This window comes from Equus przewalskii, chromosome 13, assembly GCF_037783145.1.
Source record: "Equus przewalskii isolate Varuska chromosome 13, EquPr2, whole genome shotgun sequence".
Lineage (NCBI taxonomy): Eukaryota > Metazoa > Chordata > Mammalia > Perissodactyla > Equidae > Equus > Equus przewalskii.
The window spans coordinates 28,256,900-28,282,394 of record NC_091843.1 but is presented as its reverse complement, the minus strand read 5'-3'; the positions used below and the strand labels follow the sequence as shown (position 1 = coordinate 28,282,394).

General features: G+C 42.8%; 1 protein-coding gene across 17 annotated transcripts in view; it reads right to left on the bottom strand.

The window, feature by feature from the left end:
* The window catches only part of HTR4 (5-hydroxytryptamine receptor 4), a 171,215-nt gene that overhangs the window by 56,125 nt on the left and 89,595 nt on the right, over positions 1 to 25,495 (bottom strand). For 8 of the 17 annotated variants that reach the window (XR_011525116.1, XM_070569253.1, XM_070569247.1 and 5 more), the window contains exons 3-6: positions 23,196 to 23,321; positions 21,694 to 21,894; positions 4,502 to 4,655; positions 1,697 to 2,265 (exon numbers count right to left, since the gene is read on the bottom strand). Coding sequence is in view for 16 of the 17 variants with exons in the window: in XM_070569253.1 (XP_070425354.1) it covers positions 1,697 to 2,265; positions 4,502 to 4,655; positions 21,694 to 21,894; positions 23,196 to 23,321 (1,050 nt within the window). In the remaining variant the exon portion in view is untranslated. Of the gene's footprint in view, positions 1 to 1,696; positions 2,266 to 3,532; positions 3,575 to 4,501; positions 4,656 to 21,693; positions 21,895 to 23,195; positions 23,322 to 25,198; positions 25,299 to 25,495 lie in introns of those variants that run through there. The other 9 variants (XM_070569245.1, XM_070569246.1, XM_070569243.1 and 6 more) reach the window with 3 other exon arrangements.

Sequence of the window (25,495 nt, the reverse complement as noted above, 5' to 3'; positions counted from 1 at the left end):
TGTTTCTATGGGAAAAGGCCACTCAGTTCTAAACAAACTTAGCAAATGCACTGCCGGAGCATATTCTGTTTGTGAGTTGTTGACAGCCTGTACTCAGGCAACTGTTAGCTTAAATAGCTAAAAACTACCTAGCACCTACACAGAAGTTCTTGTACACACACTTTACTTTATGGTTGGGTCCTTTCTATGACACTTGCTAAGGCAAAATAATTAGGAGAGAATGTCAGCCTCTAGGAGTATCCTTTGAGGCCCTCTCACCAGCTGGAAGCTCAACACCATACTGGGCTGTAGCTACAAGTCTGCCCACACGGGTAGCAGAAAATTGAATCCATACTTCTGTGCAGCCTCTGAGGCAAAGCATTTCTATTTCATAGCAATTCCTATTTTCTCTTCTTTTCTTACACATGCAAATGAAAATTCCCCAATTTTCAGCCACCAGAACAGCTGAATACTGTCATCATCAGAAAAATTAAATGTTTGTCTCAAAGAAGGAATTAGTCTTTAGAAATTCCTGTGCATCTCAGGGCAAAGAAAAAAAATGTCATTGACAATTTATCTTTGCTACAGGATGAATGTACCTCTCGCATATGGCTTTTCACAGCTGAGAAAAACTGTAGCCCAGGGGAGTTAGAAAATTCTCAGGTTTAGAGAGAGGCATCATGACCAGTCACTGAACATTCAACTCCAAAGCCATTCCCACCTCCATCAACCTGTGTGACTTGGGTAAATCACTTGACCTCTCCAGGCTCTTTCATATTCCATTTCCTTCCTCATGCTGTTCTCTCTGCCTGGAATTGCTTCCTTGACATCTCCTCCAAGTCTCGAATTCTTTTAAAATGCTGTTTTGTGAGACCTTCCCTGATTCCATGAAGCCAGATCAGCTTCTTTCCTACCCAGCTCCCCATTCTAGATTGCCCTCATCTCCATTACATTACTTAGCACACGGCGTTACTCTTGGACATTTATTGTTCTATTTATTTCAGCCTATCATGTTATTTTATGACCATCTTAGAGTATCAGGCAAGATGCTACTACTACTAATCCTACTAATATTAATAAGAGTATTAGCAGTATTATGAGTGCTCACTATGTCTCAGGCCCTATATGAATACATTATCTCTGTCACAAAAACTCTATGAAATGGATATTATTATTGTTACCATTGTTTTACAGTTGAGGAAAATAAAACCAAGAGAGATTATACAAATGGTTAGTAGTGGCACTGAGAGTCAGAATAAAGTCTATTTTACCTTAAAGCCCATGCTTTTAACCACCATCCTAAAATACTACCTTGTGAATAATAGTAGATGATATTTACTAAGTGCTTACTAGGTGTCAGGCTCTGTACTACATGCTCTATGTACAGGGACTAATTTGTTCCTCACAAAAACCCTGGGATGGAGATATAGTGATTACGATCTCAATTTTTTAAAAAATGAAATTAAGGTTCAGAATGGTTAAATGACTTGCCCAAGGTCATAGAACTATGGAGACTGGATCTGAATCTAGGTCAGTCCTTCCCCAGAGCCTGAATCCTTACCCATGACTATTCCATGACCAGATGGTAGAATTTTCCTTAATCTTTGCAAACATTCACAGGGTTTCAAGAATAATCCCTGTGCAAACAGAAAACTGGAGAGTTAACTCTTCTGAGTCATGCAAATGAACAAACTCTCTCAAGCCCCTAAGTACTCACCTTAATACATGTGTGGATCCATTAATGGTTGTGGTTGAACAGGGGACAGTCTGGCCCAGAATAGAAGGTCTTCGGTAGCGTTCATCATCACAGCAGAGGATGATGAGGAAGGCACGTCTAAAAGACTTATTCAAGAAGGCGTAGAGAAAGGGGTTCAACCCAGAATTGATGTAGCCGAGCCAAAGGAAAGCGGTCCACAGCTGCCCGGGGACAGTGTAGTCTATGAATGGATCCACAATATTGGTGACAAAGAATGGAGCCCAGCAGAGGCAGAAGCAACCCATGATGATGCACAGGGTCTTGGCTGCTTTGGTCTCTGTTCTCATGCGATGAGTGCTATGCTGGTCTGCCGGCTGAGGCCTGCCCTCTAAGGGGGCTCCTGCCCGTTGTAACATCTGGATCTGGTGGGCATGCTCCTTAGCTGTGACATAGATGCGATAATAGGCCAGCACCATGAGGAGAAATGGGATGTAGAAGGCCACCACAGAGCAGGTGATGGCATAGGGCTTGTTGACCATGAAGATACAGTACGTAGAGTTAGAGTTGTGGTTGAACTTCCTTTTTTCTATCTGAGAGTTGGAAGAAGAGGGGAAATGAGGAAGTGAGGGAGAAAGGGACGGAAAAAGTAAAGAGGCAGAAGCAGGAAGGGAATGAGAAAAATTGTAAGAAAAGAAAAGGGATGAAAAAGAAGAACAGAAAAGGAGGGATTGGAAGATAGAAAGAAGGGGAGGTGGACAGGGAAGGAAGAATAAGCAAAAAGGGGAAAGGAAAGAAAGAAGAAGGTTTATCAGCCAAGCTTTCATTTTCTTATAAGCCTACAGCACATAGAACCACGATAGTAGAAAAGGAATATAACCATATCCCAGGCTCAGAGGGCTTGTCCGTCCACAAGGGGCTGAAGGCCCCAGGAAAGAGTAGAAATAAAACAGGGACAAAATCATTCTTCACTCTACCTACCCGACCAATAGTGGAGTGAGCCTCTCCTCCCTTCCCCGTCTGCTTGCACGCAATGTATCTGCTGGTAAAAGTCTTCAAGCTGTGGCTCACCTCCTCTAAGACTGTTTGGCTATTCTTCTATCTCAGCATTTCCTCCACAAAATTTAGAGTTAGCTTATCAATTCCCATAAACATTTTCCAGGACTTTGATTGGAGTTGGAATGATTGAGGAAGACTGACATCTTTACAAGGTTAAGTCTTTCAATTCACAAACATGGTAATTCTTTCCCTTTACTTAAGTCTTTTAAAATTTATTTCAGTAATATTTTATAATTTTTCATGTAAATGTCTAGCACATCTTTAGTTAGATTTATTTCTAAGTATTTGATATTTAATTCTATTGCAAATGGTACCATGTTAAAATTCTTAATCCTGTTTGTTGCTAGTATGTGGAACTCAGTGAAAATGTTTTGTATTAAGAGCATAGACTCTGAAGTCCAGGAAGCCTGGGCTTAGGTATAGTCCCCACCACTCCCTAGCAACATGACTTTGGCTAATAACTTAACTTGTCTAATCCTCAATTTCCCGAGGACGATAATGGGATTTACTTCATAGCACTGTTGTGAGGCCTGAGTGAGATAATGGTGATTAAATTAACATGGGGCTCAGCACGCAGTAAATGTTCCACATTTGTGGCCATTATTATTATTATCCTACTGCCTGTTGGAAACTTGAATTTCATTTCCCCCAAGAATGATAAAACTGAAAGTTTGAAAGAAGAGGGATAGGATTCAAGAAAACATCCATACAGTCTCCCTTGTCCGGACCCCCTTTCACTTCTCCACTCCTTTGTCCCCAGCATTTCTTTCAGAAGCCCAAGGAACTCTTGGTCTGACATACCACATGCCAATCCTGGCCCAGGCTTGGTTTGGATATCCTTTCCTGGACAAAGAACAAGGCAAGATTAGGGGCTGGGAATGGGGTGGAGAGAGGAAGGGGCAGCTGCTGCTCTAACTGGTCCCTTTGGGCCAGAGCTCGCTCTCAATCTCTCCTCTCCATTCCCCCTCCTATATCCACACAGTCCTGAGATCAATTTTAAAGTGACTGCCTAACAGCTTCCTAGAGAACATATATTCCCGCTAATGAATCCAGACCATAGCTTTTGATCTTCAAGTCCGGTATTACAAACGTAGTATGTCAGAGCTGGACGACGCTTAAGGATCATCGAAACAGGGGATGGCAAATGCCTGGCACACGTGCCACAGGCTGTTCTCCTACACCACTGGAAGATGCTATTCTCCACTGCGGACCAAGGGATCTCCTCACACAGCCCTTCAGGAAGTGGGTCAGTGACAGAGCTAGGCTCAGGGTTCAGTACTCTTGACTCCTGGCCCAGGGCACTCTTCATTCTCTAGAAGCCTCCACCCACAGGTTTTCCATGGGTCACTGTAAGCCTCGTAGACTCGCAGCATGAAATGAGATGAAGGCCTCTTGCGGCACATTGCATACCTCAGGCTCTGGAGGCTGACTGCTAAGCTTTGAACACCTGTTCTGCTATTCACTAGCTATGTGACATTGGGCATATTACTTTACCTTTTTTGAGCCTGAGTTTTCTCATCTGTGAATGGAAAAATTATAATTTTCCCAAAAGCATGTTGTCAGGATTATATGTATTTATTCTACTCTCTGGCATACAGCAAGCTTTCGAAAATGTTAGCCTGCTTTTTTTAGTTGTTGCTGTTGTCACTTAGACACTATCAGAATCTTTCTTAGAATATCCACCTAACCTGATATTGCTTGTTTATGTAGAACCCCAAGCAAGAAAAGTTAATCAGACAGTAAACCAGTGGGGTCTGCGTGGGTACTCACCAAATCAATTATGCCAATGTTATTCCAGCCTTGCATTATAGGGAGAAAAGAGATAAACATGGGGATGACCCAGCAGCCTCCCAGCATTAATGCAATGCGCAGAGGGGTCATCTTGTTCCTATAGACCAAAGGCTGGCAGCAGATGGCGTAATACCTGGAGAGAGAATAGAGGGGTGGGTGTCATGGGAAAGAAGGAATGAGGAGGAGGGGGATAAGAAGTGATGAGAGAGAAGAGGGGAGAAGAAGAGGGATGGAGAAGGAAGAGAGAAGCAAAAAAACAACAGAGGAAAGAAAAACAACAATTATACAATAAAGTGTTATATTGGCCAATGAGTTTCTGCTAATATAAATAGAAACGTTAGATCACACCTGAGAATCATTGCCTGGAGTCGGCCCCACCTCCCTCTTCATCTCCCAAGGAAGCCAGATGCACACTTGAGGGTCTGATCTGTTTCAGGCACAGTTCCAACACTATCTTCATGCTTGGGCATTTTACCCTGGGCATGTCCAGCCCCCCGGGCCTCAGTGTCCAGACATCTGTGGCCTTCTTTGATAACACCTTGAGGTGGCCCAGCCTTGGCCCTACATCTGAGCTCTAAAAACTGTATCTCAGATTTGTCTCTGTCTTCTTGATTACCTGTCTATACTGAGGTGATGCCCTAAGTCAGTGTGCCTTAAATTGTGGTCCAGGGATTCTTCCCTGGTCCTCTGCATCAGACTCATCTGAGGAGGCCTACTTAAAATGCAGATTCCAAGGATGCCCTGAATCAGGAGGGAACTGGAGTTGATGAGGGACCTAGAGTTTGCATTTTGACAAGAGCAATTCATTATGGCTGTTTGCTAAGTATGTCCAGTTCCCCCTTCTGGGCACATGCACTTCCTGGCCTCCTTGTGGTTGAGTCAGGCCAAATGAGTGGTCTGGCTATAAGTCATGAACAGAAGTGACATGTGTTACTTCTGGGCTGGACCATTTAATTGTTTCTCTGATGCCAAGAATGTAAAATTTCAATATTCCTGTTCCATCATTTCCTACCACTGGTAGAAACCACCTCACCTCCATTTATCAGGGTCTGATCTTCCTCATGGGACCACTGTTCATCCTTTTTTGAGTCCATGTTCTGCCTATGGTACTAGCTTTCTTCTACCGCACTCCATGATCTAGTCTCCAGGTCCCAGTCTGCTTCTCGCATGTTATTCCATCCTTGGAGATCACCACTCTCATCCCCAGGCAGTTTATGGAATTTGACAACAGGCAAAAATACTGCAGTAGGTCTATCAGCTTCTTGTCTTTGGAAGAGTCAAAGAATAAGTACAAAAAGACAGCCTAGAGGCTAAGTCTATTTAAGATTTTATACCATTTAATGATGAGCCACCCCCTTATACTCCTCATTTTATGCAGTTCTCTTTGTTACTTTTTCCCACCTCTTCTTTTCTTTTCTTAATTCAAAGAATAACTAACATAACAATAGCTATATTCTTTGAAGAGGTGGTGGTAGGATGAATTGGGAGAGAGGGTGGAACGAGGAGAGCCCAGTATTGCAAGCATGGGATCTTGGTGCCTCAGGGCTGGGAGGGGAGGCTATACCCTTCCCTCCAAGGCATCAAGGAGCAGCTGACCACACTGTGCCAGGCAGCTTCCTGTGGCCAGAGAGACAGTGAGTGTCCTGACCTGGACCAAAGTGCAAGGAACAAGACCAAAGAATGGGAGAGGGGCTAACTCAGACACTCATCTTCTCCATCTATAAAACTGACATGGTAGCCAAATCTAACTAAAGAGAACTCCGTAATGGAAACAACCATGATTAGCTGCAATTCCCTCCATGTTCTTGACTTATAAGAAAGGCAAATTGTATCAGAGTGGCAAATTTTTCTGAATGGCTATATTAATAAGCATCAGGGGTTTATTATTCACACAGAGTTAATGAGGAATTTGGAGTATATGAAAATATACTTTTTGTTCATATTTTGCTCCCTTCCTCGTTTTCTGCTAGAGGGCCTAGATTAGACATTCGCTTTTGTACATTTAGCATCCTTCCCCCTTTCTCTTGGTAATAACATCCCAAATCCTTTAGGAATTCTCTCTCCTGTTTCTGTAGTGTTGTTAGGAAAGCAAACGATGGGACTCTGACTTTTCCAGCCAGGGAGTGACCCAATCAGACTTTCTCCTGGAACGCTGCACATCATGCAGAGTGATGCGAAGATGGGAAAGTCAGCCGAGGTCCCACAGCAGCCTCCTGGTGGGGCTGGGAGTAGCTCTTGCTCCTTGGATCTTTGGGGCAGCCATGCTCTAGTCCCTTCAAGTCCTCATTCTTTAGCTCTTCCTTTAATTAAATAAGCCACCTTGTATCTTTCCAATAAATTCCCTTTTTGCTTAAGGTGTTGTTATGAGTTGGATTGTGTCCTCCCTCTCCCAAAAGATATGTTGAAGTCTGAACCCTCAGTACCTTGGAATATGACCATATTTGGAAAAAGGATCTTTACAGAGGTAATAAAATTAAAAACAAGGCCATTAGGGTGGGCCCCCACCCAATATGACTGCTGTCTTTGTAGAAAGGGAAATTTGGACACACACACAGATATACTCAGAGAGAAGATGGCCATGTGGAGACGGATGATCGGAATGACGCATCTACGGGACAAAGAACACCAAGAATTGCCTGAAACTAGGAAAAGGCAAGGAAGAATCATTTCCCGACAGGTTTCAAAGGGGGCTTGGCCCTGCTGACATCTTGATTTCAGACTTCTAGCCTCTAGAACTGTGAGAGAATGAATTACCTGTTGTTCCAAGCCACCCAGTTTGTTGTACTTTGTTATAACAGCTCTAGAAAACTAATAAAGTTGGCTAAAGGCAGTCTCTGTTACTTGCAACCAAGGTATCCTGCCTCAGTAAAAATGGTTTTGAGGGGCTGGCCTGGTGGCGCAGCAGTTAAGTTTGCAGGTTCCACTTTGGTGGCCCGAGGTTTGCGATCTCGGATCCCGGGTGCGGACCTACGCAGTGATTGTCAAGCCATGCTGTGGCAGGTGTCACACATATAAAGTAGAAGAAGATGGGCACAGATGTTAGATCAGGGCCAGTCTTATTCAAAAATTAAAGGAGAAAAAACATGGTTTTGAATGTTGGACATGTCCTTCACGATACTTTGTTCTGAGTAAGAACATCTTTGTTTTATTCAACACACTTCCAGATCACAGCTCAAGTTACAGCATCCCTTCATCCACCGCCCCAAAGAAGGCAATGGACGGATAAGTGAAGAATAGATGCTGCCCTATCTTTGCTGCATAATTTCTGATTTCTGACGTTTGGAACAGGTGCCAGATTTGAGTAAAGACAGGATTTCAGGAATTTTGGTTGGATCTCCAATGTCACATAAATCCAAAAGTTCATAAAGACAAGGCTGAATTAAATATCTTGCGGGACAAAAGGTAAGTTTGAGGAAGCAGGATGTCTTACCTAAGGAGATTCTTTCAATCTCCATTAGTGGGTGTGGATGTTTAGAGCATTATGTTGGGAACACAATAGAACTCACAGAAGAGGACTTTAGAATATACGGTTATATCGGTGCTCAGAGCATTTTAATGAAAGCCTTTCTTTCTAAGTCTAGCTTGGCCAGGGTGATTGCCTGATTCCCACGGCACGATGGATATCCTGTGGACAATAAGATCGTCCCATGTTCTGCTGTCCAAATGTTCTATGATTTAATCTGCATTACCCTAGGTTACTAGGAGCTGCCTCTACAGACAAGCTAACAGTGGTGACAGGTTTCCTCTTGAAATTCAACTTCAAGGGGGATACTGTGGATGCAGCACACATTTTACAATCCCTTACACATTTTACATATACGGTCAGTGCCCTGGACAATGAATGCCTGAAATAAAGATGCTTGGACAGCTCATTCCATAGGGAGCTAAGCTCGGACACATCCATGGCCTCTTTCACAGACAGTTGCAGAAAGTTACTCTTGCATGATGTGGGGTGGTTGGGCAAGCCTGGGAAAAGTCCTTTATCTCCTACTTTAAAAATTAGCAGGACCAGCCTGGTGGCACAGTGGTTAAATTCCCACACTCCACTTCGACGGCTGAGGGTTCGCAGGTTTGGATCCCGGGTGTGGACCAAAGCACCGCTTGTCAAGCCATGCTGTGGCAGGCATCCCACATATAAAGTAGAGGAAGATTGGCACGGATGTTAGCTCAGGGCCAGTCTTCCTCAGCAAAAAGAGGAAGATCGGCAGCAGATGTTAGCTCAGGGTTAATCTTCCTCAAAAAAAATTAGCAATAAGTGAAGGGAAATAAAAGAATTTTATTTTATTTTAACTAGGTTGTCTGAACTGTGCATGAGAGGTAAAGATGAGTAAGAGAAATACCAAATTGTGTCTAGGTACATGTTTTACTTAAATCCTCTCCTCCACATCTTCCATCTGGTGCTCTGTCTTACTATAAACATAATTTGATTTTTAAGTGGCATGGAGTAGACACTGTAAGGTTTTTATTTGGAACTCAGATTATATTATTCACTTGACTTGATGGCTTCAAGATTCTTACCAAGGCCTTGGCCCTCTTGAGGCCGCTGCCCTAAATAAGCCGCCTCACGTCTTTCAACTATCTTTCCTTACAACTTTCTAATCTTTGCTTTCTAGCAAAGAATTTAGAAAAACAAACATCCTCTTGAAGCCTACGCACAAGAATCTAAATTCAGTAGGCGAAAATAAACACCACTGAACAAAATGATTAATAAAAACTGAGTTCTAGTGTTAACTGTCCAGTGAAACTTCCTTAAAATTCTAAACTTGTCTAAAGATCAAAGACCAGATAGAAATCTGATAACTTGATTTTTACCTTTCATGGTTACTTTTTAATTCCTATATTTAGATTATAGTACCCCTTCAAATAAAAAAAAATATTTATCCTATCATGAACTGCCCCCAAAACACACGTACACCACCACTAGGCAGAAGTAGCTAGTGAAATTTGCAAGTTCTTTGGAGGTCAGGCAAAGGGCACTGGCTGAGTTAATAACAACAGCTACACTTCATTTACTTACCAAGGGCTCTACTGTATTATCTCAGAGTCCTCACAACTACTTTTGAGACAAGAACAATAAATGCACCACTCCACAGTTGAGGAAATGGACACACAGAAGTAGCAGAATCTGCCCAGGGTCCCACAGGTGGTAAGAGCCAAGCTGAGATGCAGCCCAGGCAGCCTGACTCAAGGGCCGGGCAGTTAACCTCCTCATTGTCTCTTCACTCTGCTACCCCTCCTAAATCCCCAAGGGATTATTCTAATTCTTTAAAAGCCACTTTAGAAACAGAACACTGAATCTCAGAACCTGAAGGATGCTCAGCATCCTGAAATCCCTAAATCCCCCTAAAACGAAGTGTACCCAAGCCTGCAAGAATGAACTAGGGGCCAGCAACGCACCAAATCCCACTGCAGTACGTTCTAAACTTCAGGCTACCCTCAAGTTACAGAAAGTTTCCTCCCACAGGGATTTTCTGTGACTTCCAGTTTCACCTTCTGGCTCAATTTAAAACTTCGATCTTTAATTCTTTATCTGTATAGTGCTCCTACAGACAGCTGAAGAGAGCTTTTACGTTCCTCTGAAGCCTTACTTTCTGTAAGTAAAAATGTTCCCAGTTGTGTTTAGCCAGAGTTGATTTTGCTCACCAAGGGATATCTGGAATGTCTGGAGACATTTTTCCCTGTCACAACTTGGAAGGGTGAGGTTGGTGGCATCCAGTGGGTAGAGGTTGGGGATGCTGCTGAATGTCTTACATGTACACGTCAGCTCCCCCACAACAAAGAATCATCTAACCTAGAGTGTCAGCGGTGCCAAGGTTGAGAAACCCTGGTTTAGAGGAGGTGATTTTCACCAATAGCAGGGGCTCCATGTCCTCTGTATGTGCCACAGTATGCCATTACCTCTTAAGAGTGGGTGCCACAGGGAGAGCACAATACTCTGGTGCATCCTTTACAGACCAGAGAAGACAAGGGCATTACCCTCCACCCTGCCCACCTTACCTTAGTACAGCCTGGGGGACACCCAAAATTACAAGACACCTGCACCACCTCAAAGAGCTACGACCTAGGATGGGAGGTGAAAAAGGTCTACCCTCACTGATTTATAAGTTCCAGAGATGTTTGTCTTGTTCACCACTGTATCCCCAATGCCTAGTACAATGCTAGATATAGCGTGGATGCTCACAAAATGGGTTGAATAAATAATAAACCCTTAATCACTACCAATTAAAATAAATTCCACTAAAATATGGGACCAAGTTTTTGGGATGTGAAAGGTCATATCTAGTAGAGGGATACAGAAGAGCTTTCTCCAATAAGTGTCTTTTAGACACTGGGTAAGGATGGTGGAGGAGAAAGTGTAATCCAGGTGCTATAAACAGGACGGAGAAAGGCCGGGAAATAGCAATTTTATATATATGAAATACATATCCATAAATATATATCTTCATAGCCATATAAACATAAAAGAGTACAAGTTAGCTAGATCGTAGAGTGTTTGTAAAGAAGAAGGAAACAAGCCTAAAAAGGCTGGTGGAGGGGCAGGTCTCAGAGCAGTGGTTCTCAAACTACGGCGCGCATCAGAATCGCCTGGAGGGTTTGCTGGAACACAGATCGGGGGTAGATCCGGAATGGGGCTTAAGAATTGGCACTTCTGATATGTTCTCAAGTGATGCTGCTGCTGCTGATTTGGAGACCACACTTTGAGAACCACTGTCTTAGAGGTTTTTGAATGCAATGCTAGGAGTCACCAAAAGTTTTCTGAACTGGAAATTGTCCATCACAAAGAACACTGCTGCAGGCTCTACCAAAGGAGCTGGATTGCAACAAACTCAGGAGAAAGGGTTATTGGATCACAAGCTGGGTGGACAGTGTTCATTAGCAGAAGCAATTCTGTTATGTGTCAGGAATAGACCTATCTGCAAAGTCTGCTGTCTAGACTTCCATTGGACAATTCCGAATCTTCTTTAATTAGAAAACTTTTACAAAGTAGTTAAATGAATGTTCAAATGACAAGTGAGATTCCAGATGGCCAGGATTAAACTAGGATGTAGCAAGGGTATTCACAAAGCAACTTCTTATGCAAAACATTTCAAAGCATTGCTCTTAAAACTCCATTAAAATCCCCTTTGGTAGACCAGCCACAAGCTTCCCCAACCACAGCCATGTGTAAATGTGTGATCAAATTGCTTTTAAATGTCTCGGGGGATACAATTTACTTTGACAACTCTTAGAAGACAGTTGTATATTTTAAGATCCATGATAATCTCTTCCTTGCTACTCCTGCAATTAAGGAAAATTCTTCCTCCTCACTTCCTGCCCTCCCAACCACAAGGAAGGCAGAAGGAACAAGGAGAACAACTTGGAATCCTAGACTCAGAATTAGAGGAGATTTAAGCAGTCTTCACATCGGGGTACCAACTCTCTCTGCTTTAACCATTTATTAGCTCTGCAGCCTTAGATCAGTTACTTAACCTCTCCAAGTTCCAGGTTCCTCATCTGCAAAGTGGAGATCATTATGTCCACCTCGTTGATTGACTGTGAGAATTGATGAAATAATATGTTTAAAACTTATGAAATTCCTGGCACATAAAGCTTGATAAATAGCAGTTAGTACTTTTATTCCCTTCCCCTCTGATCTTTCCTCTCTCCCTCAATATATATATAAAAAGAAAATTAGTAAGTTCTAGTCTCAGTTCTTTCATGGGTTTTCCTTCTGACTTTGGACAAATCACCTGGTGTCTTTGTGTCTCTGTTTTCTTCTGTGTAAAAGGGAGATTAATTACATCTGAATTTTTGTAAGAGTTTGTAGTCATGGATTAAGGATAGCCACAAATTCTCCAACACTCCTCCCATCCAGAGGTGGGGAGTGTGCCCCTTCTCTTGGATCTGGGCTGCCTTGTGACTGCTTTGATCATTGGAAGTGTTGTATGCCAGTCCCAGGACTAATTTTTAAGAGAGCTCTTGGTTTCTCAGAGCCATGAGCTGTCATGTGCGAAGTTCAATATGAGATCATGTATAGAAGACCTGAGACCACATGGACAGGAAGACGGGCCCAGCTGAGCCCAGCCTTCCACAGGACCCCACCGAGGAACGCTGAGTGTGATGAACTGCCTTAGATCCTCCAGGAAAGTCCAATCTCCAGCTGAATACCATCAAGTGACTTCAGTCATGCCCAATTTCCTGATGCACAGAATTATGAGCTCTGATAATAATACACAGTTGTTTAAGCCACTAAGTTTTGGGGTAGATGTTATATGGCAATGGATAACCCCAACAGGAATATATAGGTACTATACAGTCTGGGCTAACCACGGGGTTCACTGGCTGGGGAGTAGTCCCCCCTCCAGGAGGTGATCCAGCCATGTTTTGTGGCAGAGCTCTAGAAAAAGAGACTTATCTTTCTGCTCTCAGTAACTGGTTTTGTTTTAACTTAGTTCCTCTGGGTCCCCTTTGAGGAGGTGGAGAAGAGAGAAAAGCAGCAGTAGCTTCAAGAAAAAACTAAAGGTCTTCCCCTCTGGCTCCCAAGGGGCTTGGCAAGCTGCCAGTCACCTGGTGGATCAGTGAGGAAGATCCCAGCAGGGATATTCAACAGGAGCCAGGGACAGGAAGGGGGTGCTGAGAATGTAGCCAAGAGCGGAGGGAGAACTCTGGGTTCCAGGAAGGCAGAACTGCAGGGGCGGAGGGACAGGGAGAGACTCCTTTCTGTCAGAGATCTGGAGGACATGAGATGGAGCCTTTTCGGGAATCATAATCCCATGTGCCATCCGCAGGTGCAATGTTTACTATGTTCCTCTCTGTGAAATATCCGTCTGTATCTTCATGATAAGAAGACCTACAAGCAGGGGAATATCAGATGTCTAGAAAGGTGTCTTCCTGAGTTGTAAAAGAATAAAGGAAAAAAGGATAATCTGCCAAAAATGCCATCTGAAAACATCGTGGCAGGGCTTACTGGACACACACACAAGTTACTAAGATACACTTTATGACACGTATGAATTGATCAGTCGTTGCCAGCAGGCACTACATGACTGTGCCACTGACCCTTCCAGACTCAGCTGAAGGGTCACATTCTCTGGAAAGTTCTCTTGGGCTCCGAAAAACACAGGGAGAGACCCTTGTCTGTCAGAGATGTGGATTGATTCCCCATCTCTGCCCTGGTGTTTTACAGTACCTTGTATATATCTCTGATATGGCATTTCTCTAATTGTGTTGTAATTGTCCACTTTCTTCTCTATTGCTACAAGTACTATTCCTACTACTCACACTACCCATTTTTTGAAGGCCCACTATGTGTTAGAAAGTATATTCTATGCTTTCTCTAATTTCTATAGCAACTCTGCAAGGCAGCTCTCATCATCCACATTTTGAATATGAGGAAACTGAGGCCCAGAGACTTTAATCCACGTGCCTAACATCATACAGTCGGGATATGGTAGCACTGGGACTTCAACCCACATCTGCCGAAGTCCATACCCTGGTAATGCTGGTAAATGGGCGAGGCTAGACAAAAGTAGCCCTAACTAGCAAGAGGAAGGAGAACAGCAGTGCCCTATAAGCTTTCTGAGCTGAGGACACACGGACAAAAGACATATTTAAAGATGAACTTGAGACATTAGATAATATACAGGAATAACAACTAAGAAGCTACTGCATTAATCCAGAAATGGGATGGGGGAGAAAGGAAGAAGGTGGATTTGAAAGATGTATATGAAAATGTAACTATGATTTGGCATCCAGCTGGTCACAGTAGGTAAGGAAAAGATGACCTCAAAGAATTACATTTAAATGACTAAAAGATGACTAATAAATGCAACTTTGATGTACAAAGTGGAAGAGAGTATTAATTTACAATGGAAATTTCCACTTGGAGCATATTGGGTTTAAGGAAACAGAACTATGCTTAAGGCAAGATATTGAACAGGCAGCTATTTTCAACAGAGCCCAGAGGACCCCAAAACCCAGCGAGGGACAAGATTGCAGAAGATACATGATCAGAGGTGAAGATGAAGCCACAGGATGGGTAGGCTCCCCAAAGGAGAGAAGGAAGATACCCAGGGCTGGAAAAGTCCCAAGTCACATCTTGGAGCATTCTATGCTTAGCTAAACATGCATGGAGCAGCCTCTGTGGACTTGCAAGAACACAAGAATGGATGAGATAAAGGCTAACTCTCAAGGAGCTGAGAGTCTAGGGTGAGACAGACACATAGACCAATTAGTAAAATGGGTTATAACTCTATACTTATATTTAACGTTCCTAAGGGAGCTCAGAGGAAGAAACAAGAAATCTTTGGAAATGAAGACTGGCCAGTCAGTGAAGAAGGTCACCAATCTTATCCGAGTATTAAAGAAGGGTGGATGTTCACCAGGAAAAGGAAATCAAGACACAGATAGCAACACGGAGTTAGGAAGGAACACATCAGATGCAGGAAATGATAACAGATCACTCATGGGTGCGAGGTGAGATAGGAAAGACAGACTGAGGACACGTTGGGAAAAGCACTGAAAGACAAGCTAAGAATTTAGCTTATAGTTGATAGTGTGTCACTGAAAGACCTCTGGAGCTTTGCACTTGCTGTTTTCTGGAACCGCCACCCTCCATACCTCACCCTCTTTGCCTTCACCTACTGACATCCACGTCATCCCCAATCCCGGCTTCAGTACCACTTCTCCGAAGAGCTTCCCTGCCCTGGAGGCCACCTGCTCCAACAGCTCCTTTGACTTCTCCTTATTCTATTCCAGCAGCCACCAATTTTACTATAATTCCCTATTTACTATCTGTATTCTCCACTAGACTAAAATCTCTGTGACTCAGAGCTTTTTGTGATTGTTCACCACTGTACTTCCAGTGCTCTGCTTAGCTCCTGGCAATTAGTAAGTGTTCAATAAATATTTGACAAAATGAATATAAAAATGAGTTAATATCCTCTAGCAGGCAATTCAATTCAACAAATATTCCTACTATGTACAAAGCATGAACCTGTCCTCAAAGAGTATGTGAGAAGGGCAAACTTATAATATGCTTTCCTTGAAGAAATGTATTTCAATCCTTTTGGAGAAGCCAATGCAACTGTATGGCACAAGTTCACAATGACAGATACTTTTCATTTATACATTACAAAATTGAGTTGTGCTCCAGGGAGTTCATTAAGAAATGTAGACATATTATCTCCAGCAGAGGATAAAATATGCATCCTTTGAGGCAGAATTGAATGTTTTATAAGTAAACCTGCTTTAAAAGAAAATCTATGACTGAGAAACTGTTGGAGGATTTTTGCAGATAAAACACATAAAGTTTCATCAAGCTGACAAGAGGAAGGGTGACAATTCAGTTAGACATATCAAAGAGAAAATCTTGCAAATGCTATAGAGAAGGATATCTTCATTAAGGTGAAATAGCTTTTTTTAAGGGAATTGCATTTGATGACAAATATAGGACAAAGTACAGCATGATCAAAGGGGATCAGAATGGTTTAAAGTCTGAAAAGTATGGCATATGAAGCTAGTGGAAGGATCTAGCAATGTTTGGCCTAATAGAAAGAAAATGTGGGGATGAAATACCTCTCTCTTGTTGTGGAGGCTCCATAAAGATATCTTTAGGCCCCTTGGCGAGCCTAAGAGAAATTGATGTCTGCCATTCTTGTCTGCCCAACACCCCTCTTTCCAGTGGGAACTGCCATTCTCCAGTGTCATATCCTTCTTTAAAGCCAATAGTCATAGTACCTCACCTCTGCCCAGCAACCAGATGCATCATCCCCACACCACAATGATTGGTCAAGAGAAGAGTCTTTGACTCGAGAAAAGCCAAGCAGACTTCTTCCATGAGAAAGAGCATTTAGGTTTCTCTTCCTGTGCACTCATGAGTCCAGGATGTTTTAAGACTCATGTTGTCTGTGGCTATTTTTAGGAACCCAGCCTGAGAATGAATCCAACAAGAAAACAGTATAGGGACAAAGAGGGACAGATATAAAGATGGGAACAGACATAGAGAAATAGATACAGAAACAGAGAGGGAGACAGACAGAGAGAAAGGGAAGGAAAGACAGAAACAAAGAGGAGAAGGAGACAGAGACAGAAGGAGAGAGCTGGACTAGGTGGCATTGTTCAAACCCTGTAGAGAGCCATGTCTGAAGCCAGACTTTTCAGCTAATGGAACCATTCAATTTATTTTCTGTCACATGCTGCTGCAAAAGAACTTACTAATATATCTCCGATAATCAAGTTGGTAAGAACACTACATTCAGACAATTCATTAGGATATATCCAGGGAAAGCCTTCTTCAAAGGCTTATTTAAAACATAAACCCAAATGTATTCACAGAACAAGTCTGCTTATTGCATATGAAATGACTGGAATTCATAGGGGGCTACTATCTAGAGTTGTTAACTCCAGAGTACACAGCTGTGGAGATAGAAAGGGAGAACTGGGGACATTTTTATATTTTACTTGTGAAATGATAGCATTGTTTTACAATGCTCAGGTATCATCGGTTCTGATTTTTGAAAACTATGATGATTAGAAAAGATCTTATTGAAATAGATCAAACACAAAGTTGTGAACTGGGGTGGGGTCAATGAAGATGAATGTGAGGGTCCCCAGGGTGAAAACTCCACTGACAGGAGATGGTGAGGGCTCCCTTAGAGGGAGGATCCAGGGCATTTTGTGAAAAATCAGAGAGAACACACTGGTCAGAACGATTTCCACACTCCCCACCTTGCTGCAACCTCAGAGGGAAGTCCTAACACTAAAGTCAGATGCTCTCAGTGAATTGAGGAATGTGTTGTCCCAGGGGCGCGTTCAGCTAAAAGATTATTGTGGATACTCCTGCATTTGAGAAGCATTCACTTCTATAAAAGAGAAAACTGAAGTTTAAAATATATATTTCAGGGGCCAGACCGGTGGCCGAGTGGTTAAGTTCATGTGCTCCGCTTTGGTGGCCCAGGGTTCACCAGTTTGGATCTTGGGCATGGACCTACACACCACTCATCAAGCCATGCTGTGGCAGCATCCCACATAGAAGAACTAGAAGGACTTACAACTAGGATATGCAACTATGTACTGGGGATTTGGAGAGAAAAAAAAAGAGGAAGATTGGCAGCAGATATTAGCTCAGGGCCAATCTTTCAGAAATTAGTACAAATGAAGAATCCAAACCAAAATCCAACTGACCATCCAGTCTAGCTAGGACCATGCCCTAGCCGGCCCCCACCACCCGCCCCCCCCCCCCACTCCCCACCCCACCCCATACAACCATTGTTAATGGTTTGGTGCAATCTCATTGATATTCTTTCTCTCACACTCACTTACATACACCCAAATACAAACATCTATATATTTATTTTACAAATGTGGAATTATTCTAAACATTAAAGTCTGAAACTTGCTTTTTCTTCACTTGAGACAACAGAGATATCTTTCTAGCACAACACACATAGCTATTTCTCATGGTTTTAAATGGCTGCATTATACTCCACTTTTAAAACCACTACTCTATTATAGATATTTGGTTGGTTTTCATTCACTACGGAAACCTTAGATTTAAAATAATCAAGTGTACCATAAAGCTTTAATGCAGTTTTTGACCTCCCATGACCCACACTATATGATGCATGTATTTTAATTATCCTTTGGAAATTATTTTTAACGAGGCAATAAACTCTCAATAATAGGATCCAATTCTCAAAGCACCAGGAAGCACAGTGGATGGAGATGGAGAACGGTAGATATATTAATGGAGTCCTGCAGTTTGCTTTGATCCAGGGGTCTGCCATCTGGGTGGAATTAGGAATCACAGTGAGCATTCTTGCTCAAGAGGCACTACCCTCCATCAATCACCCCCAAAGACTCACGACAGCTCTAGAGAGGAGGACAAGACATCTTGTCAGGAGTCACTGGGCAAGCGATGACACTGCACCTCATTGAGACACTCACTCTGTACTTTGGCCCAGGCTGGCCTAGCCCACCTGTCGTGCTGGGAGGGACACAGCAAAGCAGAAGCTGGATGATAAATAAAATAATACTCTTCTAGGCTAAAATGTGGCCCTGTAATGTCCAGAGTGGAGTTTCCAGCCTGATGAGAATATCACTCTTGGGACAGGGAATGCTGGAGATAATTGGCAAGTTTCCCAGGTTCCCAGAGGAAAACAAAACCATTCGACTCCATTTTACTTATGGTATTGGAGTTTTTGATGTCCACTATCAGAGAAGGAAATGGAATTATTGGCAGCAGTGCTCAAAAAGCAAATGTATTGAACACTCCACTTGTTCAATAGTGTTTATCAAATACCTAAATCAGTATTTATGTAATTATTGGTTAATTGTCAACCTCCCAATTAAAAGGTCAGTTCCATGAGGGTGAGGACCTTGTCCTTATTCATATCCTGGTATTTTCTCCCATCGGGGGAGAGAGAGACATTTAAGAAAAATTTTTTTTAAATTAATTGTGGTTTTAATCACAATTGCACTAAGTCCTCAAAGGAGAAGAATGGATTTGATCAGGTCAGAGAGGGCTTCTGCAAGGAAGAGAGGACTGAACCAAAATCTGGAAGATAGGCAAGTGAGGAGGGGGCAAAAGAGATTTCCAGACAGAAGGAGAGCCAAGGCCCTGAGGAGACTGAGCACAGAGCACTGGAAAAAGAGAGGGAAGATCAAGGCAGCTGTAGCCTAGAGAATGAGGCTGTTGAAGTGCAGGAGGGGAGGCTGGGGACACAGACAGGAAACAGATGCCACAAAACTACAGGCCAAGAAGTTTGGTCTTGATCCACAATGCAATGAATAGCCATTGAAGGATTTTAAGCAAAAGAGCAATAAGATCAGAGTGGCATTGTTAAAAGACGGCTGTGAGATCTTGTAAGTGGAAAGTAGATTGGAGGCCGATAAAATAGATGTGAAGAGAACAGTTAGGAAGCTATTGCAGCGACTTATCCAAGAGAAGATGTTAGTTGGACTAGGATGATAGAGATGGAGAGAAATAGACCAGCATCTGTTTAGGAAAGAAAATCAATGGGATTTGCCATTATTCAAATGTAGGGGATAAGGAAAGACCACATTAAAAATAACTACCTGGTTTCTGGATGCTGCAGCTGCTGGAGCAGCTATTCGCTGAGAAGAAGGTCCAAGTTTGGTAAGAAAGACAATGAGTTGCACTGATAGTTACAAAAAACTGAAATTAACATCCACTAACACTGAGTCCTGTGCCAAGCTGGGCCAATGCTATGCCTTCAGTGGATTATCTAACTTAATCTCAAGTGCAATCCTATAAAATAGGTGCTATTGCCCCCATATTTAGAGACGAGCAAACCGAGACTCAGAAAGGCTTTGGAATTTATCGCCATTCTTAGAGCTAAAAATTGGCAGAACTGGAATTTGAACCCAAACCTCTTCAGTTCTAAAGCAGATGGCTCTTAATGACCAACACACATACTGCTTCATGACAACTCAGGCCTACTCAGGGAGGATTTCATAATTTCAAAAGAACTTAGTAGTTAATCTGGAATAAGCCAAATCTTCCTTGGAAACCTTCTCTCAGGGCTGCCCAGAGTAAGCTCTCCACATCAGGAAGACGATTGTACACTTTCCCCCACCCTTCACTCCCCACCCGGCTTATTTTCTTTCCCTTGCTTTTTGCCCAGACTTTAAGGTTCCCTGAAGTTGCCCTGATCTCCTCAGCTTTGCTTCCTCCAAGTTCCTGTAACACTTCCAGGCTTGCCCTTCATTTTGGCAATGATCACATGCTGGCTACCCTGCAAGATTTCCATATATTTTCTACTCCCTTACATTTGATTTTTTCCAGTGTGAACTTTCCTACACTATATACTGAGTATCTTAGAAAGTCCTTCATGTGCTGAAGTCACATTGTTGTAAACAAGCTAATAAACACCAATTTCAAACTCTAACACACTATGGGTCTGGCTGCCAACCAAGAGTTCAGTTTTATCACTGGCATTATCTCTAGCTATAGAGCGCAGTCTCATTATACACGTGTCGGACTTAAGCATATTCAACTACATGTTCTTGGCAGAGCAAGAGAGAGCGAGAACTCATGCAATTTAAACAGAGCACGCCATGACGCCTGCCATTCCAACCAATGAGCACCCGTCCGTCTCACGGGACAGGAGATGAATCTGCTGTTCCGTCAGCTGGTTTCAGTTCCTAAGGACCTTTCCTAGTGTGAGTAATTCTCTGGGGAGACTCTGATCTTAGAGTTTAAAGACACATATTTTAGATATATCACAATCTCTAATTTCAGTCAACTACTTTACTATTCCTCGATTAAAGAAACAGTGACCTATCCCAAGACTGGTGAAAAATCTGTTGAACTACACAAGAGAGTGAGAGATTGTCCTTGGTAATTCTGATGTCATGTAATTTCCACCCTACACTTTCTTTTGGGAACTACCCCTAAGATATGACTACAGTGATGGCAGCATATGTTCGTGTAATTCCGCTGACTTTTCAACTGCATTCTGCCTTTAGTATAGAATACAAAGGAGCAGGAATTGGAAAATAAAAGTGCTGACACAATTGATAAACATACATCTCCAACAAAGGAGGCAAAGATGGAAATCATTAGGCCTCCTGAAGTCAAACGCGAAGAAAAAGAACAAAATTATGCAAGGGGAATGAAATGCTATCCTTGGGTCCAAAAAACAAACAATTATTGGGGATTTTATAATCATCTTTAACTTTCCAGAAAAGAGGCTCCACAGTCACAGGCACATATCTAAATACACATATAAAATTCTGATGCAGACACATTTTCAGAATGTCATGTTCAAACATAGACACTATCATTCTGAACCACCCCTGCTGCCTACTGGGCAGATATATTAATTTTTGCCACTCAGCTCCCTTAGATTTTTGTTCACGTCATCAGTATAAAATCTAAAGCTCTATGGTAAACTTGATTGCTGGTACCTGTCGCTAGCTAGATCATAAACTCCTTGCAGGCAGGTTCTAGGCCTTACTAATCTCTGTGTCTGCCGGGCCTTTGAGGGTACCTCACTACAAAGGGGCCATCTGTAAAGACTGGAGAGAGAATGAATAAGTGGATAATCAGATTTACCTCTCTGAGATTCATTTCTTCTAATGGATTAGGGAAGAAAGAGAGGGGCCCATAGCCGTCAGGCCGTTGTCTCCAACACGGAGCTCCACTATGCACTTTGCTCTGTCCTTACCTATCCAGAGAAATGCAGCACAGGTGAAAAATTGATGCCGTTGTGAGCAGGACGTCTAGAGATGTCCGGACGAGGCAAAACATCTCCCCATAAATCCAGATGTCTTGAACCAACTCAATGGCACCAAAGGGCATCACCAGCACCGAAACCAGCAGATCCGCAAAGGCAAGAGATACAATGAAATAATTGGTTTTTATTTTCCTGTGAGTGAAAAGTATAAAGGAGAAAGCAGGGGCAGGGATGATGGAAGGAGGTTAGAGAGAAAGAAGCAAGAGAGAAAAGAGGAGGAAAAGAAAAGAAGGAAAGAAGGGAGAGAGGAAAAGGAAAGAAAAGTCAATATGTAATAGATTTTATAATGTTCAGTTTCCCCTCTGTAATAAGGCTGGAAAGACCCTTTGTGGTCCAGTCACTTCGGACTTCTCCAGACCTCCCTTGCACCAAAAGCCCTCTCTTCCTCTCCCCTCGGGCCACCCTAGCCTGATTTGAGCCCTCACCCCCACCCTGTGCATGGAGCCCCTCCAGAGGGCTTTGCTCTCTCGTCCTACCATTGGCCTAGCTGCACCTCACCCACCCTTCAGGCCTTGGTCTGCTCATTCTCAGAGAACCCTCCTGAGGTTCCCCCTTCACAAACGGTGTCAACTCCACCCTTCTCCACTCATAGACTGACTGCCATGTGCCTCACATTTGTGTCACCTTGCAGAACTGCACTCTTAGACTTTCTTTGCATCATCACTAGATTGGCGTGTGTCTTGCTCGGAGAGGAAGGCAGGAGATGAGGCAGGACTGCAGCTTTTATCCTTTTCTATGGCCTGGTGGCTTTCAATCCAGGCTGCATGCTAGATTCACCTGGTAGATTTTTATAAACATTGATGCCCAGGTCTCACCCCAGATCAGTTAGTTCAGGGATTTTCGGTGATTTAACACACTTGCCCACCCTCCAGATTTGCCAGATAAAATACAGGACACTCAACTAAATCTGAATTTCAGATAAACAATGAACAACTATTTAGTATAAGTATGTCCCAAATATTGCATGGGACATACTTATACCACACAGTAGCAATTTTATAAAGGTCTTCAGGTGATCCTAATTGCAGCCAGGGTTGAGAGCAAGGAAGTGGAAAGAGCAGAAGACCCAGGTTTAAATCCTAGGTCAGTCATGAGGCAGCCACCCCTTCTCTGAACCAGTGATAAAGCAGGGACATTAGATTAGATGTGCTCTCAACAACTGTATATATAGTCATCACAACTATTAAAAAAAAACAGTCTAATTAGAAAAAGAAGGGATGGAAACACAGTGCTTCTGCTGGTTATGTTGGAGTTGTGGGATTAGGTGTAATCTTTTTTAACCTGCTCTATTTTCCAAACATCGTCCCCACGTATTTTTTTTTCCTTTCATAATAACAAATTATAGTGAAACATCTGTGGTCAGACCCCAGCTCCCCAGGGAGAGCCCAGAACTCCAGCCAGGTTTCCCCATGAGGTCCCCTCCTGCTACCCACCTGAGCTGCCTGTCCCTGCACACAGCCACCATGACCAGCAGGTTCCCCAAGATGGCCATCAGGATCACCGCCGAGAGAAACGTGAGCAGCACAACTTTCTCCACTGACCCGAAACCCTCCTTGGAACTGTAAGACACACACACACAAACACAAAGAATTCAAGGAAACTCTGAGACACAGGAAAGAAAATCAATCTTTTGCTCATTCATCTTCAGGAAGGAAACTTCACCATCAGAGCTACAACACACATTTACTGCACACCAATTGTGCCAGTGTCTGCACTTGTCACTTCACATGTTATCCTAGTTAATTTCTACATAAGGAGGAGGAGGAGACTCAGAGAGGTGAATTAACTACCCTGAGATTGCACAGTTATTCTCCATCAGAGAACTCGTGGCTCTCCTTCAGAGCACTTTCCTCAGCTTGTTCTCAGAAATGCATTTGCTTGATTTCTGTTTTGTGCGCCTACCCAGCTATGTTGTAAGCTCCCTGAGGCAGGGACCTCATCTGTTTTATCCATTGATAAATTCAATTTCATTGTGTCAATCACATTTATCAGATGAAGAAAAGATGGCATCAGATGAATGAATGACGGTAACTTGAACCAGGCTCTGCATGAATATGAAGGCACCCTGTTTTCAGTACCCCATCCCAGCCCATGAAGAAGCTGCTGGGTACAGCTGGGCCATCCAGGGGACAGGTCATGGCTTGAGGGTTGTTCTTATATAGCTGACGTGGACGAATGGGTCTCAGATTCTGTGAAGTCCATTGGAAAGACGGCAGCCAATCAATAAACTTAGGGACTCCTTTCAGTGCCCTGAAGCACATTTCTGTTGGTGCTCGAGATAACAGTTCAAATTTGTGTTGCTGTCAATTTCAGCACCTGATTTGATCCTATAAACCCTGCCCTGCTAGTGTAAATCATTTCGTTTTATTAACTTGGAAGTGAATGTCTCCTGTCAATAAAAGCATATCTGCAGGTTATTCAGAAACTACAGGAAAAAGTTCTGGTTTTTTATTAGAGCAATAAACAGTTCTTTTTAAATGAAGTTTCAAAGGATCTTAAAACTCTCAGACCCAAACCTCACATTTCAATATGGAGAAACTGAGGCCCAGAGAGGGGAAGGGGGTTGTCAGAGCTTATTAGTGGCTGGTCTGGGAGAGGCTGCTTGTCCTGTGAGCCCACCACTGGGAACACAGGGTCCCAAGAATCAAGAAATGTCTGACTTTACTAAGCTCCTTTGACTGCAAACCAAGACGGCTGCCAGCCCCAAATGGCAGCAGCCCACCAGGTCCTGGCTCCAGCCTTGTCTTTTTCCATTAGACCTGGCACAGAAGACAAGGTGACGATTGGAATAAGGAACCAGTACTAAAGCGGCTGGAAAATCAGAAAGTCCCTCTGCTCTGCTGACAGGTATTTTTATTGACTGAGTAATTGATTAAAATCTTTATGGCTAGGGATAAGAAGAAAAGAAATTCAAGGTATGTTTATCTAAATCACCCTTCCACACCTAAATTCTAACTATCAACAGTACAAATATTGGACAGGGAAGATTTAACTCAATGAGGAAAAAGAACTTAATAGGGTAATGTGATGACCCAAAACTAATTTAGTCTTAGGTCATGTTAATGGAGGTAAAGTGTCTACCAAAGGAGGTGATAGAGGTTTTTAACTTGCCCTTCTCAAAGGTTTTGACTCAGAGCCCTTCTGGAACTTGTTCACTCCTCAAGTCCTCTGTCCTGGCTATACCTTCTTCCTGGAATGCTTCTTCTCGCCTTTCAGGTCTCAGATTAAAGTCAACCCCTGTTTAATGTGCCACAGCCAGCAAACAGTTCTCATTTCCTTTACAGCATCTGTTGCTACCTGAAATGACTTCTGTTATTGATCCTTGTCTGTGCCCCACCCCAGATTACCTTTTTCGCCACAATTTCCAGTGCCATGCACCGTCTAGTCTACAGCATGTGTAGTGTATAGGTATGTGTAGTACATAGGAAGTGCTCACTTATTTGGTGATTGGGTGGGAAAAAAGACATATTGTGTTCAAAATGGTGAGGGTTATTCTTCAGTGTCTTTGAGGTCTGGTTGAAGGTGGAAGATTTTACCTAGAGAAGAGAAGACCCAGTATGAGACAAAAAAGCTATTTTTAACTATCTGAAGGGTTGTCATTTGAAATAAGAGTAAATTTATGCATTCATTCATTCAACAATATTTTCTGAGCACCTACTCTGCATCAGGCATTGTTCTCTGCCCCAGGGAAGCAGAAATAAGCAAAAGAGAGCTCAGGCAATGAATAGACAAA